This window comes from Augochlora pura, chromosome 10 (assembly GCF_028453695.1).
Source record: "Augochlora pura isolate Apur16 chromosome 10, APUR_v2.2.1, whole genome shotgun sequence".
NCBI classification, from domain to species: domain Eukaryota; kingdom Metazoa; phylum Arthropoda; class Insecta; order Hymenoptera; family Halictidae; genus Augochlora; species Augochlora pura.
This window is the reverse complement of record NC_135781.1, coordinates 29,561,130-29,578,218: the sequence shown is the minus strand read 5'-3', so window position 1 is coordinate 29,578,218 and position 17,089 is coordinate 29,561,130. Positions and strand designations below refer to the sequence as shown.

Sequence of the window (17,089 nt, the reverse complement as noted above, 5' to 3'; positions counted from 1 at the left end):
AATAAAACATTTTGTTATATAGCAATTAATTCGTAAACAATTTAAAATACTTTCTCCCCTATATTCTCTGAAACTTCTTTCTACTCTCCGCGATAAAATCGATCCTGTCCTTGGTATGCACAGCTCCAGAAATTTTTCTACGACAAAGGAGTTCAGCACATATCGTCAGCCACACCTCTAGACCGCAAACATCGCGACCAAACATTCCGCGACCGCGTTACGCCACTTCAGTTTCGCAAAAATGCCAGAAATGGAAGCCAAACTCACCTCGCGCAAGAACAACCGGTTCCTTTGTGGCGGCGAACAACCAAAGGAATCCGCGACAGCGCGAGACCAGGCAAACATGTTCACCACCGGTTCCACGTCCTGCTGGCAACCCTCCGTGAAAAAAGCTTGATACCATTTCCGAGACTCGGAACAAACGGCGAAGAAACAGAGCCACGCCGTTTCTCCGCCGACCATTGTTGCGAATTAATGTACCGTAGGCAATTACCTATACTGCGAGTATCAAGTTCAATTCAAACGAAATTCAATCGCGAGCTATCCGAAACCCCGCTTATGTAGCAGTGCTTCCCCGCGATTGTAATTCCAATCTTGCCGGAATTAGATTTATTTACCGGGGAGCGGAAATTTATTACGGATACATCCGACTAATTAACCGATATTAGTGACTGATTCTGTTACTGATTTAAAGGAGACTGTGCAATCGAGTTATTTATTGCTGTAGCATTTTTTCGGATTGATTGAATTGAGAATTTTTCGAATTATTCGAATTATTCGAGTATTATTTTGAGTAACGCATTATTCGAATAAATAATGAATCATTCAAAGTATTCGAATAAATACTCAATTATTCGAATGATGAATTATTCGAACAAATGATGAGTCGAATGAAGAATGATTCGAATGAATAATGAATTAATCGAATGAAGAATTGTTCGAATAAATAGTAATCTATTCGAACGACGAACTATTCGAAGAAATAATGAATTATTCGAATGACGAATTATTCGACTAAAAAATGAATTTCCCATATGAAACATTCTTCTAACCGAACTCCCATCAGACTACCATCCCATATATATATTCCAAATAATCCTAATAACGCCCGACTCCGCTGTCCTCTTCCTTCACCCTATTTCAACAATCAATCTCGTCGCAAAATCCGCAGTGTGCCACATTCGCCGAGAACATTGCTTCCGACCACGGTGTTCCAGGGAATCGAGTTGGTCTAGGGGTCTGGATGTTCCGTGAGCGGTGTCGTTAAGTGTTTTCTACGAGGCCCGGTTATCCGTTTCGAGCAGGAAATCGTTGTAGCAGGCGGAACGAGTTCGCGCCGTACTAGCCGACGGAGAAAACGCGGACGGCCCCCGCCGTTTATGATGGCTCGGGGAGCCGCGCGAACGCGTTTTCCACGAAGAAATTACTTAGCCGTCGCATGCGGCAATCATCGTACGCGCGGATCACGGGTTCCTGGAAACCCGGCCTCCTTCTCCCCCCTCCTACACCTACTTTGCGTATACTCCCGTCGTTGTTCCCGATCCCACGCGTGTTTCACCGTCCTATTACGGCCCCGCTAACCCGGCTAAATATTACATTAACGTCGCGCCGCCGCTCGACAAATGAAACGGGACGCTAATTGTCGATCATGATTTGAAGCGGAAGGTTTCAGAAATACGGGGCCGAGTCGATGATTACCCGGAACGAGGCTGTTCCTTTTTACCGGGGGTGGACGTTGACGGCTCGACGCGTGCTCGTTAGCTTCTTCGATGTTTGCGAAGCTTGTTTCTGATTTCTAGCCTCGATATTTTACGAAACGGTGATCTATGGATCACGGAGACTTCGGCTAAGTTTTGATACAAATGCGAGAATTGTCATTTAATTGTTCATTTTTCGTGGGAGAGGAAATTTTTTGCTTTTTTTGCAACCAGACTCGATAATTATTCAGATCGTTTTCAATAATTCACCAAAGTAGTATGGAATAAATAAATTGATAAACTAAAAAAAAACACTTTTTATTCTACAATATTATTTTTATTCTAGTCAATGCTGTCGTTAATTGAAGTGAAGTGCATGTATGGGCGTTGACGTTATTTGCTTAGATCTGAGAATTAATTCTTGGAACAATGCATTATATTGTCCTGAATTAATTAAAAATTTCAAAACGTAAAAATATCGCGCAATCAATTTATTAAATTTCACTGAATGAAATACTTCGATTTCGTGAATTTGTGAAATTTTCGGAGTTATTCGCATGGAATTCGTAGCATTATACAGAAAAAAAAATATAAATAAAAATGATAAAGAAGACGATAACTTTTCAACATTATGTTCAAATTACGACGCTCCATATAATGCCACGCCATCGCTTTCATCTTCCACGATTCAATAAATCAACAGACAATCGTCCCAAAACCGACTGCAATTAGCGGCAAAGAAGCAGTAATTATCCATCCGGAAACCTTATCATAGTCCCGCAGCCAGTATAAGCTGCAAATATTGGACGTCAATAGACTCGTGTTGCTTCTCATTAATTACCGAGAGAAAGGGCCTGTTCCCCCCCGCGAAGCGTGCACAACAAAGAACCAACAGCAAACAGCGCGGATATTCTCTGAATGCCTTTGTTGCGCAGGGCACACACGCACGCACGCACGCACACACGCACACGTTCGACGGAAATTCAGAGATATTAAAAGTCGACCAACCCGGCGTTGATTTCCATTGATAATTGCGGGAAAAGGTTTTCGTTGGCCGAAGTTCGCGCAATCAAGAAACGACTCTAATTAGCAGCGGATCCCTTTAATGCCCGGGTTACGAGCGTTATTTATTAAGCGCGCCGCGTTATCCGGTGCACGGTCGCGCATTGTGTCGCCATCGGCTGGATTAGCTGCGTCGACCAGGGCGAGCCGCCTTCGCCGTGAACTCTGGTTAGGGTTCGATTCCGACGCCGGTTAGGTGCTAAGGGTTGGTTCGGTCATCGTTCCGTTGTTGGAGATGAACGTATTGCTGTATTTTATATCTTTACAAACATTCACATTTTCAAATCATGAACGAGGCAGTTAGACCCTTCAAGCTCATCTGCGTCGCGCATTTCATAAAAAATCACAGACCCCAATAACACCAAATTATCGTAGTAACAATATTTATATAAAATCTGTTAGCAAAAAATCTGTTAGCATTTTCTAAATTATTCTCTACATTCGGCAACCAAACTTCGAGCCATCGTCGAGTCCATTATTTTCACTCGCGTTGTTCAATTTGAGTCGCCTTTCCGATTTATTACCTGCTACGGCACTTTCCTGGGACAAGCGGATTTCCCCGCGAACGCCACGCAAGGGTACAGAAGTACCTGCAAGGGACCTTGCCTAATTGCAGGCGGTCATTTTCTCCCTTTAATCCGTAACCAATCATCGCAGACAACCACGCCTTTTTCTCGCGATCCAAAACAGTTGCGACCAACGAATCCGCTTGTCTCAGAACATAAACCAGACCTACACCGAACTTACATTTTCGACACCTTTCATCTTCAGAACACAGTTCATCTCACGACACAACAGCGAAGCATACTCAATATACCCGTGTATTCAAATTACTTGCTTTTAGAACATAGTCTTTATTTCGAGTTTAAAAGCGTGCCGCATTCTTCGCCTCTCTACCTTAAGTGGTAGATTGGTACATTACCTTAAGTGGTCATACGTTATCGCGAATAACGTTGTCATTTTAGAATCGAGGATTTACAACCCTCGTAGACCGTTCATTGGCCTCCGTGTTAGTTCGCGAAAAACAGTTATCAAGGGTTGGTTTAGTCATCGTAGGTGTTCCAGTCATCGTGGGTGGTTTAGTCATCGTGGGTTGGTTTAGTCATCGTAGGTGGTTTAGTCGCCCCAGGCGGTCGCGTAGGAAGAATAATCGCGGCGCGGTTCTGAGGGACGAAAAGTGACAAGAAAAATACGAGGCAATTACTCGCGGAGCAAAGATGGCGGCCCGCTCGTAAACTTTCGACACGCGAGGAGAGCTTCGGTAATTAAAAAGTGCGTGGACGCGTGCTCAACGGCTAATGGTTTCGCTATGACTGCAGGGACCCGGGCATGGGGGGGAGGCATGATACAGAAAGGAGAGAGGAGAGAAAGAAAAAACAGCGACGGAAATACCTTGAACCGCGCGCGTGCTAAATCTTCAGGAAACGCGCGCGCGAAAAGATAAAAGTATTCCCGCGGGAGTGGGGGGCGGAGGGGCGTAAAGCTTCGGGAGCTTTGTTAACGCAAAGATTTCCTTTTATCTCGGCGAACTTAAAACGGATAACGTTCGCTTTGAAAAACGGCGTTAAGGGCTGGCTTTATGACGCGGACGTGACTCCTCCGTGCTTTTTCAGGCTCCGCGCAACCGCTTCGTTTATTAGGACCTTCTTCGTTTTTTCCTTTTTTTTTCTTTTTTCAACCGGCAAAAATATTAAAACATCGGTCCGACTGGGCCGACGGTTGCGCGGAAACGAGGCAATTTCTTCTGTAAACTGGAAGTTACAATATCGGACTCGTTGCGATACTCACGGATCCTACGAAATTCGGTAGACTCGGTGTTTAACTCGGACCTTAGCCTTTTATTTTTAAAAGTTCGACGAGATTAATCGCGGATTCGTCGATTGCTATTTCTTTGATAAAGTTTCGTTGCTAGTAACTTAGAACGGCTGCGGAATTTAAATGTTTCGTTGCCTCGGGAAACGATTATTTATAAATATACTTTAATCGTCGAAATATGGGTCTGCAGCGTTTTTTAATTTAACCATTAACAAGACTGCCAATAACTGCCAGTTACTGTTTCAGCAAATATCGCATATTTTCGGATTAGTAAGTAAATTTTCGTTGCATTGCAAAATTGGCGAATTAACAGAGGAGAGTATTTATAATAATAAAATAATCTATTTAAATAAAACCGTGATTAGGTAATAGTAAGTTTAGATACATGAATTTTTAAATAATTATATTAATATATATTATTGTACATTAATGTCGACCTGTTTAATCCATACACCGTCACATAGTTAAGGATTCGATCACATCTTATACGTTATAAAATTCACGATGAAACAATAGAAAACGTGATTCGATCCTTTCAAAATCGTAGAGAGAAAAATGGAAAAATATGAATTTTGATTATGTAATCTCGCGTACTGCAACGGCGTTTCGCGAGCCCATTTCGCCGTGGCGTTATTTATCGGGTTCTAAACGGACAGTTTCGAAATTGATTCTGAAATTACGTGACGTGCTTCCGTCAGGCCTTAAAAACTTTTCTCTCGCCTCAGCGTGAACTCCGCGGATCTACGATATCAGGCCTGTATCTCGGTTTTAATGGGATTCCCGGCCGGAGTAACGCCGGATAGATTCCTGCGCGATCAGGATAACGCGAGCCCCGCGCGACCGCTGTCAGACCCGGCAACTTTATAATTACGTCAGACGGGGGCCGCGGCGGTGCCCGATCGTCGAACTTCCCTTTCCCATCGAACTGTCTATAGAATCAACGAGTCGAACGCAGGGACCCCACTGTTCGATTTCGTCGCGGCTTTTTAGCGGTTTCGGTCGACCGAACTCGGACGTCGGCCGACTCGCCGACAAACCAGTTTGTCGCCAAACTAGGGGAAAAGATATTCTGGAAAAATAGCTTGGAATTTGAATCTTCTCGAGAACCGAACGCAATTTTTATACAGCTTTTACGAGCCGTGTAAAATAAACTGTCTCGTGAAAAAGCGTTGCCATTTTTAGGCTGTGGTATAACAATTTTTTCCGAATTAATTAAATAAAGTATTTTAATAAAACTTTGCAGAATTGTTTATACATGTTAGAGGTATGTTTGTAAATTTTTATACATAGCTGTCGTTGAAACTTTGCTGGTTATTAATTTTTTACTGACAACCAGAGTGAATCAAAGGATTCTTTAGATCCCTCTTAGTTTTAAAGGACGATTCTATTGTTATAAATTATTCTGTACTTATATGGAATTCTGCTATGGTATAATTGTATTTATATTCCATTGGAAGACAAGATAATTGACATGATCAAATGGTACATATGATTGAAGATCGTTTCCAACCACTGATTATAATCTCTCGTTCATTTGATAGAAGTTCACGTTTAACAGGACTCAGATTAGGACACAGTTAAACAATTACTGCTGAAATTCAGTTCACAGTACAAACACATTTCATGCAAGTCAATTCGGTTCATTCACGAAGATCAATTTCGTCCACGTAAACTTTTGCGCTCGGAGTTATTTTAGCATAAAAATCCCAAAATTATGATTACTCGTCCAATTTTCAACAAATCCTCTAATACGGACAATTTAATAATAAAAAAACTGCTCTGAAAAACACCACGACAATCTTCGGTGTTACTACAGAGTCGTAACTCGAGCGCAAAGGGTTAGAAAAATCCGGCGCGTCGGCAGCGGATGCGTGCAAACGAACGAGGATCCGTCGAATCGCGCGGGATGATACAGCGACCGATTAACTCGGCGCAAAAAGCGAAACGCGGCGTTTCGGGCCGGCGTTGCCTCGCGAAGAAAGAGGCACCGTCGACGAGAACACAGAGCGGCATCAACTCCGCGAAAGAGCCCCCGTATCCCGAGTGACATTGAAAACCTGACGGGATGGGAAAGGGACGGAGTCGGGCGACCCGCGTTCGCCGACCGTCTCTCTTTCGCTCTTTCAAACCGAACGTTGAATGGATAAGGCCGCGCGAGCGTAAGAACGAGATTCAACGCGCTGCAAAGAAATTTACTTCTTTGATTGACATTCAAAAGGAGCACTCCGTGCTTCCTTTAACCTGAATTATGAAAGGATACCGGCGGATAGGCGGCGGGGGGGAGTTCCGCGGAACGTCGCGTCGCGTTGAATTTCCCGGGTTCCAACCCCCGCCGATGGGGGAAACATTTTTCCGCGAGAATGGGCGGACGTAAATATTGACTCGCGAGGCTCGCGGACGTCTTCAGACGAGAATCGCGGCGCGGGACCCGAGCCCCGCCGCCGCCTCTCAGCCGATCGCCGAAAGTAGAATAAACTATGGTAATGACGGGAACGTTTCCACTCACCGGCTCTCCATCCGGCACTTGCCCTCCCGCGCTTTGCAGTTGCTTTTGAAGTCCTCGAATATTTGGCTGCACGGCTCGTCGCGCACGCACACGTTCAGCGCGTGATTGCAGCTGAGCAGCGCGTCCGGGTACTTGTCATTGTCTGCAAGAATTCGTCGGATTATGTTAATGGATTTGCAAGCGTAGTCGACAAAGGATCAGCGCCGTTCTAATATAATCGGCGCGCCGCGGCTATGCGTTACATGGGTTCAAGTTTTATGGGGGGTCGTTGAACCCTTAAATGATGATGAGACCGCTGTTAATTAGTTATTTATATTGCTGCGGCGGTCTTATAATTTATATAAAAATTGTTCGGTTGTAAATAGAAAAACTATCTTAATCCTAGGATGATTAACTATTTAAGTGATATCTATGGGGCGTCATGAAAAATTGTTACAGTATTTCTCAAAGTCATTGCAATATTTTCAAAATAATTTTTCTGACTTATAGTATTTCTATTTTATATAACAAAGTGCATTTTATGCGTAATAATAAATTGTTGATTCTTGTCATTCGTATTAACATAACATAACCTTAACAATTTTTGAAATGCAAATTTTATTAGTATAGAGATTATTTTGCAACACGATAGAACAATTTTATTGTGCCTCATAGTCACCACTCGAGTGCAAAGGGTTAATATAACAACTATCGTACTTGCCAATAAGCTCAATTTCATAGACATAAATCCCAATAAACTATATAAAATAAGAATACTGCAGATTGGATAAATATGCAAATTGGTTTAAAATATAATAAAAGTAGCTTCGACTGTAAAGGGTTAAATGTAAGATCCGAAGCAGTAAGGTACCATTACGGAATTTGCTATAATTATATGTACATGTATAAAAATCGATGGCCATCGATAACAGTATAATGGAAACAGACGAAAGTATTTCGATGGAACATATAGGATTTGCTGAATATGTGTAGCGCCATTGCACATACACGTATTAGGTGATCCGGTTCTTGCGAGGACTTGCAGAGGTCCAATATTACGTTTCAGATGTCCCCTGGGCCATGGATATAGTCCAATCTGATGGACAGCTAGATCTCTTAGCGGAGGATGTACGACTGATAATATATACAGGGAGTATTAAAATTACTGTAACTCTGACAAATGAGGGGATGGTGCTTCACTGTCGTTATTATGGCGTTGCGTTATTTGTTAAGGTTATGTTGTTAAGGTGTGTTATTTCTCAAGGCGTTACATTAGTTACTAAGTTATTTATTAAAGCGTTAGTAATTAAATTAAATATACAATAATTTATAAATTATATAAATATAACTCATGCAACAATAGTTATACTTTTAATAATTTTTGAAATCTAATTTTTCGTAATATAAAAATTATCATGTAACGTGCTCTAACAATTTCAGTGGTGTCTCAGAGTCATTATTCTAGTGCAAAGGGTTAAGTAGACACAACTACCATCGTCGATCACATTTCATGAAACCGCATCAGAAAACGTTGACAACAGATAGCGCGATAGCCTGCCTAAAACTAAAACACTTCTCGTCGTTCGAGCCTGCGGTAAGTACATCGACGCAGCCTTGGGGAGGGGGAGAGGGAAACCAGCCCGCAAGCAATATTCAAATTGGAAGCGATAACGCGGCCGGGGTTTTTCGCAATCCGACGCAGAGGCTCGCGAGAGATCGCTCGGCCGGGATCTCTTGGCAAGGACTCCCGGGGCCCCGGTTTATCATTCGTATCCCGCAGAATTTTCGCGGGCCAGGATAAGATCACCGGGCGGACAATAAGCGTGCCGTGGCCGAGCGTGGGTGCGCTCCCGGGCAGACAATAGTCTCGCCGGGGAAAGAATTCGTTGATTATTAACGCGTAAAAAAAAGTTGGTCGCGGAGGGAGCGCGCGGAAATAATTGTTGGTGCTGCGGCTGAAGAAAGACGGGGGGAGAGGGCAGAGGGGGGGGGGGAGGGGGGAAAGGAGGGGGGGGGGAGGGGGGGGGGGGGTGGTCCGCGACGGAGCCAATGAGATAAAACAATAAGAGGACACCGGCGCCGTCGCCGGTGCCGCAAAACGACGGCCGAGAAAATAATAAAGGTATTCTCTTATCGAAGAAAGAAAGAAAGAAAGAACGAAAGAATGAATAAAAGAAAGAAAGAAAGAAGGCGTGGAGCGTTAAGTACGAGGGGGAGGACGAGAGTTTTATTTTCGGGGGGAGAACCGGGGAATTAGCCGTGAATAATTTCAAAGGGCTCTCCGATAATAAAAAGCGATCACAATTAAACGGGGCGGACTAATTCGCCGGCTGATCGAGGGGGCAGCGATCAGGAAAAGAGTAATCGAGTTACGACTGCGCGCCCCCCCCCCCCCCCCCTCTGCGCGCTTTATATTCGGTAAATAAAGCTGCAGGGAATATCGGGGCGGGTGAAGTGTGCGCGGGAAATGTATAAACAAAAGCGTCGATGAAGTAAGGATAATGGAGTGGAAAGGAGTACGCGGTGCCGGGCCGATATAAAGGGGGAAAAAAGAAGTTTCTCTCGCGAAATCGACAGGCAAGAAGAAAGCCATTCTTTCGGCATCGGTGAGAGATCGGATACGAAGAAACGGAGAGAAAGAGAGAAAGATATAGAGAGAGAGTCAGAGACAAGATCTCCGTGGGCGGAGGGCGGAGAGGGAGGGACCGGTGGAAAAAAGGATCACGGCTGGAACAGCGGACGTGGGTGAAAAGAAGCGCATTGGGAATTATCCGTGAATCGTTCGGAAATGCTCAAAAGGCTCGGCGGCCCGGACGAGCGAGCCCTCGGGAAAATGAACAATGGAGATCGCAGGCGAAGCCGCAATGGCGCGGAGGTTATATAAGGGGCCGCAGTCAAAGATATCGCGATCCCTTTGTTTCTTCGACGAGGGCCGCGACTCCGACCCTACCGCCCCCTCTCTTCTTTTCATCGAGAGGAAATGCCCGGCTGAGTGGCACCTCGATCAAATTTTCCTCTGTTGCGTCCACGGCCGTCGCCCCCTCCGATAAACCAGCCCTTCTTCGACAACGGGAACGCCCCCCGGACGATTAGCCAGATACGTCACGAACAGAGAAACTTGATAATTTCGAGGGGCGAGGACCTTGAGATCATGGCGAGATAAATGGGGTCGCTGGACTTCGATCGGCGATCTTTTCGCAGATCATCGCGACCAGATTCGATCAGCAGAATCATCTATAGGATCGATGGTGAATCAATGGAGTTGGTGACGAGGTAGTTTCAATAGCTGATTAACTCTTTTAGGGATGGAAGACAATATGTCATTATTGACTACAGCTTGAGAAAATGTACTTTTGTTGGTATTTTTAATAAGCAATAGTTTTATTTCCTAATTTTAATTCCTTTTGAAATTCTCTTATTATCAGGTTTTACAAAATTTGTAGAATTTGTTTTTACTACTTTGCCAAACTGTATTTTACTTTCTCAGTTTTCACTTCATTTAATCCTTTGCCCTCGAGTGGTGACTCTGAGGCACCGTGAAAATTATTATATCGTCTTCAAAAATAATCTTTATATTATCAAGGTTCAGATTGAAAAAATGGTTAAAAATGGAACTGTTGGCATGGGTCACAAGACTCAATTTCATATAAAGTGCAACGAGTCGTATAAGAAGGATACACTATAACTCTGAAAAATTATAAAAAGATTTCCAGTTCAAATGGCGTCGAGTGCAAAGGGTTAAATATCTCGTACTCTTCCTCTATCTTCCACTATGTCTTCTCATTGTCGTATAATTCCGTAGTTGATATTCGACACTTATACAGAAAATTCAGGATACCTCTAACGCGAACAATAAATAAACGAGGTATCAATTTTATTGTTTAACCCACTCTCGCAGATTACCTGGCCGACGCGGTAGTAGTAGTCGCCCAGCTATACAGGCTCTCGTGCGAACGCAATCGGTGAATCGAGTGCACCGTGATTCGATAATCTGGACTGAAAAAGGCGGAAGACAAAGGATCTTCCGGACCGTGTCGAAAATGTAACGAGAGGAGCGTACAGCGCCGAAAACCGGGTCACGCGCTGTGCTATCTTGGGAGCCGTTACCGAACGCGCTTCGTCTATCAGGCGAGCATCAATTAACCAATAAATAAAGGAGAAGACTACAAAGAAGAAGAAGAAGGAGAGGATAAAAAGAAAGAGAGAACAAGCAGAAGAACAAGAAGAAGAAGAGAAGGAAAAATGAAGGCGAGAAAGAAGAAAAAGAAGAGAACAAAAAGAAAAAGGAGAGAACAAGCAGAGGAACAAGAGGAAGAAGAGAAAGAGAAAATAAGAGGAAGAAGAAGGGGAGGAAATTGGAGAAGACCGAGCGCCCTCGAGCCGGAATTACAGAGAAAAATTCCTCACCTAAATTGGCGTGAGATCTCAGGAGGTCGCGGGCGGGGTTTAATAATTCGGGTGTAACGAGTCGAGCAATTAGAAGAGTTTGGCCAGAAGCTTAATTACATTTATCCCGGTTGTATAAGCTGAAAGCCGGTCATACGGTGGAGAAACCGGCGGATAATGAAAGCTCACCGCCACGCCCGGTTTCGAAAACCGGGAAGCTTCGGCACTTAATGAGATTAAATTCGCTCTCGTGCTTCGGGGGGAAGAAGAGCCGAGAAAGAGAAAGGTGGGGGCGAGAAAGAGAGAGAGAGAGGAAGAAGGTGAGAGAGGGGGGGCGGGGTGGGAGAGGAAGAGATGAAAAAAAGGAGAACGGAAAGAAAGGAAGGAAAGGGGGAAGCTCGAAGCAGGGGGAAAGGAAGAAAGGAGGCCTGGCAAAGGCACGCGCCACCCTCGCCCTGTGAAACGCGCAAAGATAGCCACCCACGCAGTCAGGGCCAGGGTCCACTGAAAGCAGCGTTCTCCGCGCCTCGGCTGCCGGCGCGCTGCTTTCAAGCAGCCCCGCGGATACTCCAGACAGAAAAAGATCGCGAGAACGCGTAAATCGGTATTTCTCGCGCCGCGCGATATGTTGCACGCGCGCGATCGTTCCGCCGCTTCGCCTTCCGCAAACTCGCGGTAAATTCGATGAAAAACTCGCCCCCTTTTCATCGGCCGGCTTCGCCAGCCACGGAAAAAGTTCCTAAGAGGTTTATGCAGCTTCGATCTTCTTTTCGTTCCGGATGCGCCCACGGATCTTTGATCTCGCGTGATTTCGTAGACTGATTTCTATTTCTATATGATGAAACAATGGCGAATAACGAATTAAATGAGAAAGAAAGAGGGCGGTTTTATTTGGCTGTTTTTGTAGCTTGTCTCTTTAATAATAATCGTAATAATAATAATTTACACATTGATAGAGATTTTATATATATTTTATTTTTTATTGTTCTCGTGAGACGACTATATAAAGTCGATAGAATTGTAATACGAATTAAGAAGAGTAAAATTATCATCAATTTTTGTTAGAACCAAAAAGTATTTTTGTTAAAAGTTTATAACACTGTTCGATAAAGAACCTAATGATCTTTGAAACCCTTATTTAATGTGGATAAAAATAATACGAATAAAATAATTAACAATATACGAATAAATAATTTTTGCTTAGAATACGTGTACTAGAATAAATATATTTTGACAGCTGATTGTTACAAAACAGTATTTATGAGATTAGATATATAATAGAAGAATGTTTAAAAGTATGAGTAGAAATTTTACATCGACTCTCGTATGCTCCATCGATATCCTATTGTATTATCTGTGCTACTGTTTCAAGAAGGGGTACGAATAAAGCGGTGTTTCCAAACAGGTACTGATACCTTGCAGCACGCATCGAGTGTAAAATTTGTAATAACCAAAGAAAGAAGCCGGGATAAAAATGGGAGAAATGCGATCGTCGGCGCGGGTTCTTGAGAATATGGGGCGAGGATTACGGGACCGAGAAACGGGATTGCGAGCGTGACAAAGACTATCGGTGTGCGGTAGTTCGATGGCGGTCGAGAGGCATTACGATAATCTACGAGAGAGAGAGAGAGAGAAAGAGAGAGAGGAAGAGAAAGAAAGAGAGAGAGAGAGAAGTCGCTAAGAACGCCGGCAGCAAATATCGCGAGCGATTTCCGCGGTCGAAGCTCAAGCGGATCGGGCTCGAGGACGCTCGAGCGTGGAAGCCAGTCGTCGCGTCGGTTCTTTCGGATGCGCGGCCTGCTTCGGGCTTCGTGTAATGCAGCCCGTGGAACTTCGGGTTAAACAAGAAACGAGCGTCGCGCGGCGCGAGACGAGACGCGTCGAGACGTGGCGAGACGGGATTATTGGAAACGTCGCGAGCGGAACGCGTGTTCGCGACTCGTTAAAAGTTCCCGAGGATCGTTTCTGGCCCGGATCGAGAGAGCGCCGAGAGAGAAGTTTCGAGCGGAATCCCTCGTGACGATTAAACCCCTGTTAGAGGATTAACGCGTGGTTGTGATCGATCCCCCGCCGCCCGTCGACCCTTTTTTTTCCCCCCCAGCAGCTGGATTGATCTTAATTGATTTCCCTTGTCGTCCAGATTCAGGCCGTCGCGTCGCAGCTTTTTCCCTCCCCCTCGGATAGAATCTCCCCGGAATTTGTAATCTCTAATTTCCGATCGCGGGAGTCGCCGAACATTTCTAATTGCGACGGACCAAAGGAATTGCGCCCGGAAACGGAAAGTGAAACTCCGATGTCTCTTATTCCTGAACGTCTCGCGAACGCTATCACATCGTTCAATTCTATGTGGAAAACATTAAAAGAACATTGCGCAAATGCTTTCCTTAATTTCCAATAAAACATTCGCTAAACGACATCCTTTGCTCCCCATTAGATTCTTTTCTATTACAATAGCACCAATTTGCCAAACGAAAGGCATGCTAACAAGAAAGATGTCTGTTACATCCTAGTAACAAAAATGAAGAGCCGATAAAAGTTAAGCATAAAGAACGCCGACTCTTTGTAACCGGTTCCCAAAAGCAACTCCCCGAGCGACACCTGTCAGGATCAGCGCCGCATTCTTCGAATGTTATTCTGAAAAGTTCCCGGAATGCTCGGAGAGGTAGAACACCGTTCAAAAAAGATAATGCGAACCCTAATTTGATGTACAGAGCGAGGCATGGCGGGGGTAGTTGAACGGGGATCGCCGGGAAGTCGACGGAAAAGTTGCGACCGCTTGGCAGAACTGCTCGGGAACAGATAAAAGGAATTTTCATCGTCGGTGGAAACTTACCGTTCTTCGAGACGAAGTTGCAGGGATGGTCATAGAGGAATTCCCGGAAGCTGTTGCAATCTGGATCTACGTTGCGCTCCCTGCAGAGGCACGTGGGTCGGAAGTAAGTGAAAGCCTGCAGAGTGTTCACGGCCGCCTGACACTTTGTCACTGTCACCGTTGAACAAGCCACTGGAACAGCAAAATAATTATTATTAACCGGGGTCGGCCGTTGCCGATGACAAATAGGCTTTCTTGTAGCGTAGCGAATTTCGTAGCTAGACGCAGCCTAACGCAATTTAAACGCCCCGAAGCGCAAATTAAAGTAGTTGTCATTTTTCACCCTTGATGCGGGAAACCTCGGAAAATTTATTATATGTTTGCAATACCATGGGGGACACTCGGGTAGTTTCTTCGGATTTTTTGGATCCAAATCTTGATCATAAATAAATAAAAGTGAGAAGTGGATATAATTAAATTGTGAAAATAGCTGCATGAAAAGGTACTTGTTTCCATAATTATTTCCGGAATAGTTCTCACAGGAAAATTTTGAGAAAATTCTGATGCATTGTCAACGCAGAGCTAAATAGCAGGTAATTTTTTCAGATTTTTAGGAAACAGATTCCGATCATAAATAATTAAAAGCGAGAGCGAAATAATTACATCGCGAAACCAGCAGCGCGGAAATATCGAATCTCCTTAGCCTAATTTTTCTATTATTACGCGATAAAAAAATCTGTAATAAATCAGACACATTTCCGACGCATAGCTGTGCATAAAGTAATTTTCACGGATTTTTATTCCGACTCCTTAGCATCGTATTTCTATAGCCCGGCACGCACCTCCGTTGTTCCCCAGCGGCAGGATAATTAAACCGCGTAAGTAAAAGTTTCATCGTCCGCGGTCTAATTTCATCGCGGAATTAATCTGCCGGGCCGAATCGCCCGAAAGACACGCGGGTTCTCGCGGCGGCGCAAGTTCGGCAAGTTGTTTCCTTTGGCAAGCTCCCGAAAGGATTATATTCCATGCGTAATAATTGCCGGGAGGGACGTCGCGCGGCAGTGCCTACCTGCGAAGACCGCAGAATCCCATCGAGAAATTCGGCGCAACGGGAGCCGGAAGGCTCGACAACGAGATTATCGCGCAAGAATGGGAAGCTCGCGTTACACCGCAGGGAGCAATGGGGAAGTCCTACGGTTGGCAAACCGACGATAACGCTCGGGTCTGGGAATCGTTGCTGCAACAACGACCGGGGACTCCTCGCAAACCGTGTCACCTTCCTCCTAAACCGCGAGCCTAGTCTCTCCGCGGGAAACGCGTGCTAATCACAGACTGGAGCCCCGTAAACTGTTATCTGACTACCGAACGGGGAATTTTTATGCCGCCGCGGGTTCCCGCAGAATAGCCACGAGAGTCCAGACACAAAACGGAACTCTCCGCGGAACTTCTGAAACGTATTTTTAACCCGACGATTATCCGAACTTATAAAGATTGACAGCCGATCGGACGGACGGCTCGCGGTTAATTCGATTACGGCAGGCTTTCTGTAGTCGTAGTTCCTCGCCGACCCACAATTATAACCGAGTTAATTACAGTGGCCGCAGTAACAATTACCGGGAGCAGCTCGTGATCGAATCATCAGTTACATTTTAATCGTCGCGCTCTCGCCGTGTAATCAGATTACAGTTTGTTGGATCCCGTCACAGGCTGTTGTCCGTGAATGATTGATACGTTTCTAATTCGCCGCGCGTCCAGGTGTGTGTGTGTGTGTGCAACCGTTACCGTTGCGGAAGCGCTGTCGAAGCATCTTGGCATCGACGAACGCTGCGCCGGATTGATAATTCGCGCAACGGAATTTATTTCCGCCGCGTTAACGAGTTACAGAATGGTTTAACAAACGCTTGAAATTGTCCGTTAAGGTCTCACTGATCCGAAGCGATTTGGCGATCGAAAGAAGAAAGTCGGCGGAATCGATCGCTACGCCCAATAACAACGATAACAAAGCAAATAGAGAAGAGATCCGAGCCGCCGGGGATTCTTGGCTCAGCCGATACGGTGGATCTCTCCTCGAGCAGAAAAAAATTAATTTCGCCCGAACGGGTCCCGAAACTCGTTCGACGTTAGCCGGTCGAGAATCCAATCGATTCGAGGAGAGAGGCGGCGGCGGCCGCGGGTATAACTTGCCCGGGAGCGGCCGGAGGGACGGCAAACGAAGAGTCAGTGCTCTATCTTAAATTAAACATTAACTTCTGCCTGCCGGAGAGTGTTTTACTTTTCGCTTTGTAGCCCCCGAACTCGTTCGTACGATCGTTTTCTTTTTTCGCCTCGTTCCTCTCCTCGGCCGGCGCTCTTATTTCCTCGTCGAGGGAAACCTCGTTGGAAATTAGGTCGCGTCGAGGCCGCGACGCTTAACACGGATCCCCATTGGCTCTCGCCAAGCTTTTTCGAAAATTCCGCCCGGAACCGATATTTCAAGGAGGCAGCCGCGCGCGCGAGCTCGCGTACTTTCGCGCTCGAATTACAAAACGATTTTTCGAGATTCTTTTGAAAGAAGCCCGCCGAGTAGTTGCCAGCGCGAACTTTGTACGCTTGTCAGACAACGTTTTGAAAACCTACTCGGTACTTTTTCACGGAATAATCATCGCCTACGTGAATGTTGCGGCTCCGGTTACGCGAGCATCGGAACCCGCGATTCTTACTCTGTGCTCAGATTACAAGGCGAGCTTTCGGAATTTTGTTTAAACTAGAATAGGAAATATCATAATTTAAAACTTTTTTCAGTTGTTCAACAATGTTTGGAGAATATAATTATAATTTATTGTGCGATACTAA

The 17,089-nt window shown here is 45.0% G+C and overlaps 1 protein-coding gene across 1 annotated transcript in view; it reads right to left on the bottom strand.

Annotated features, from left to right (window-relative positions):
- The window catches only part of Gfrl (Glial cell line-derived neurotrophic family receptor-like), a 479,796-nt gene that overhangs the window by 230,011 nt on the left and 232,696 nt on the right, over window positions 1–17,089 (bottom strand). Inside the window, exons 3-4 of the mRNA XM_078191490.1 lie at window positions 14,279–14,449; window positions 7,081–7,222 (exon numbers count right to left, since the gene is read on the bottom strand). Coding sequence (XP_078047616.1) covers window positions 7,081–7,222; window positions 14,279–14,449 — 313 coding nt within the window. The remainder of the gene's footprint in view (window positions 1–7,080; window positions 7,223–14,278; window positions 14,450–17,089) is intronic.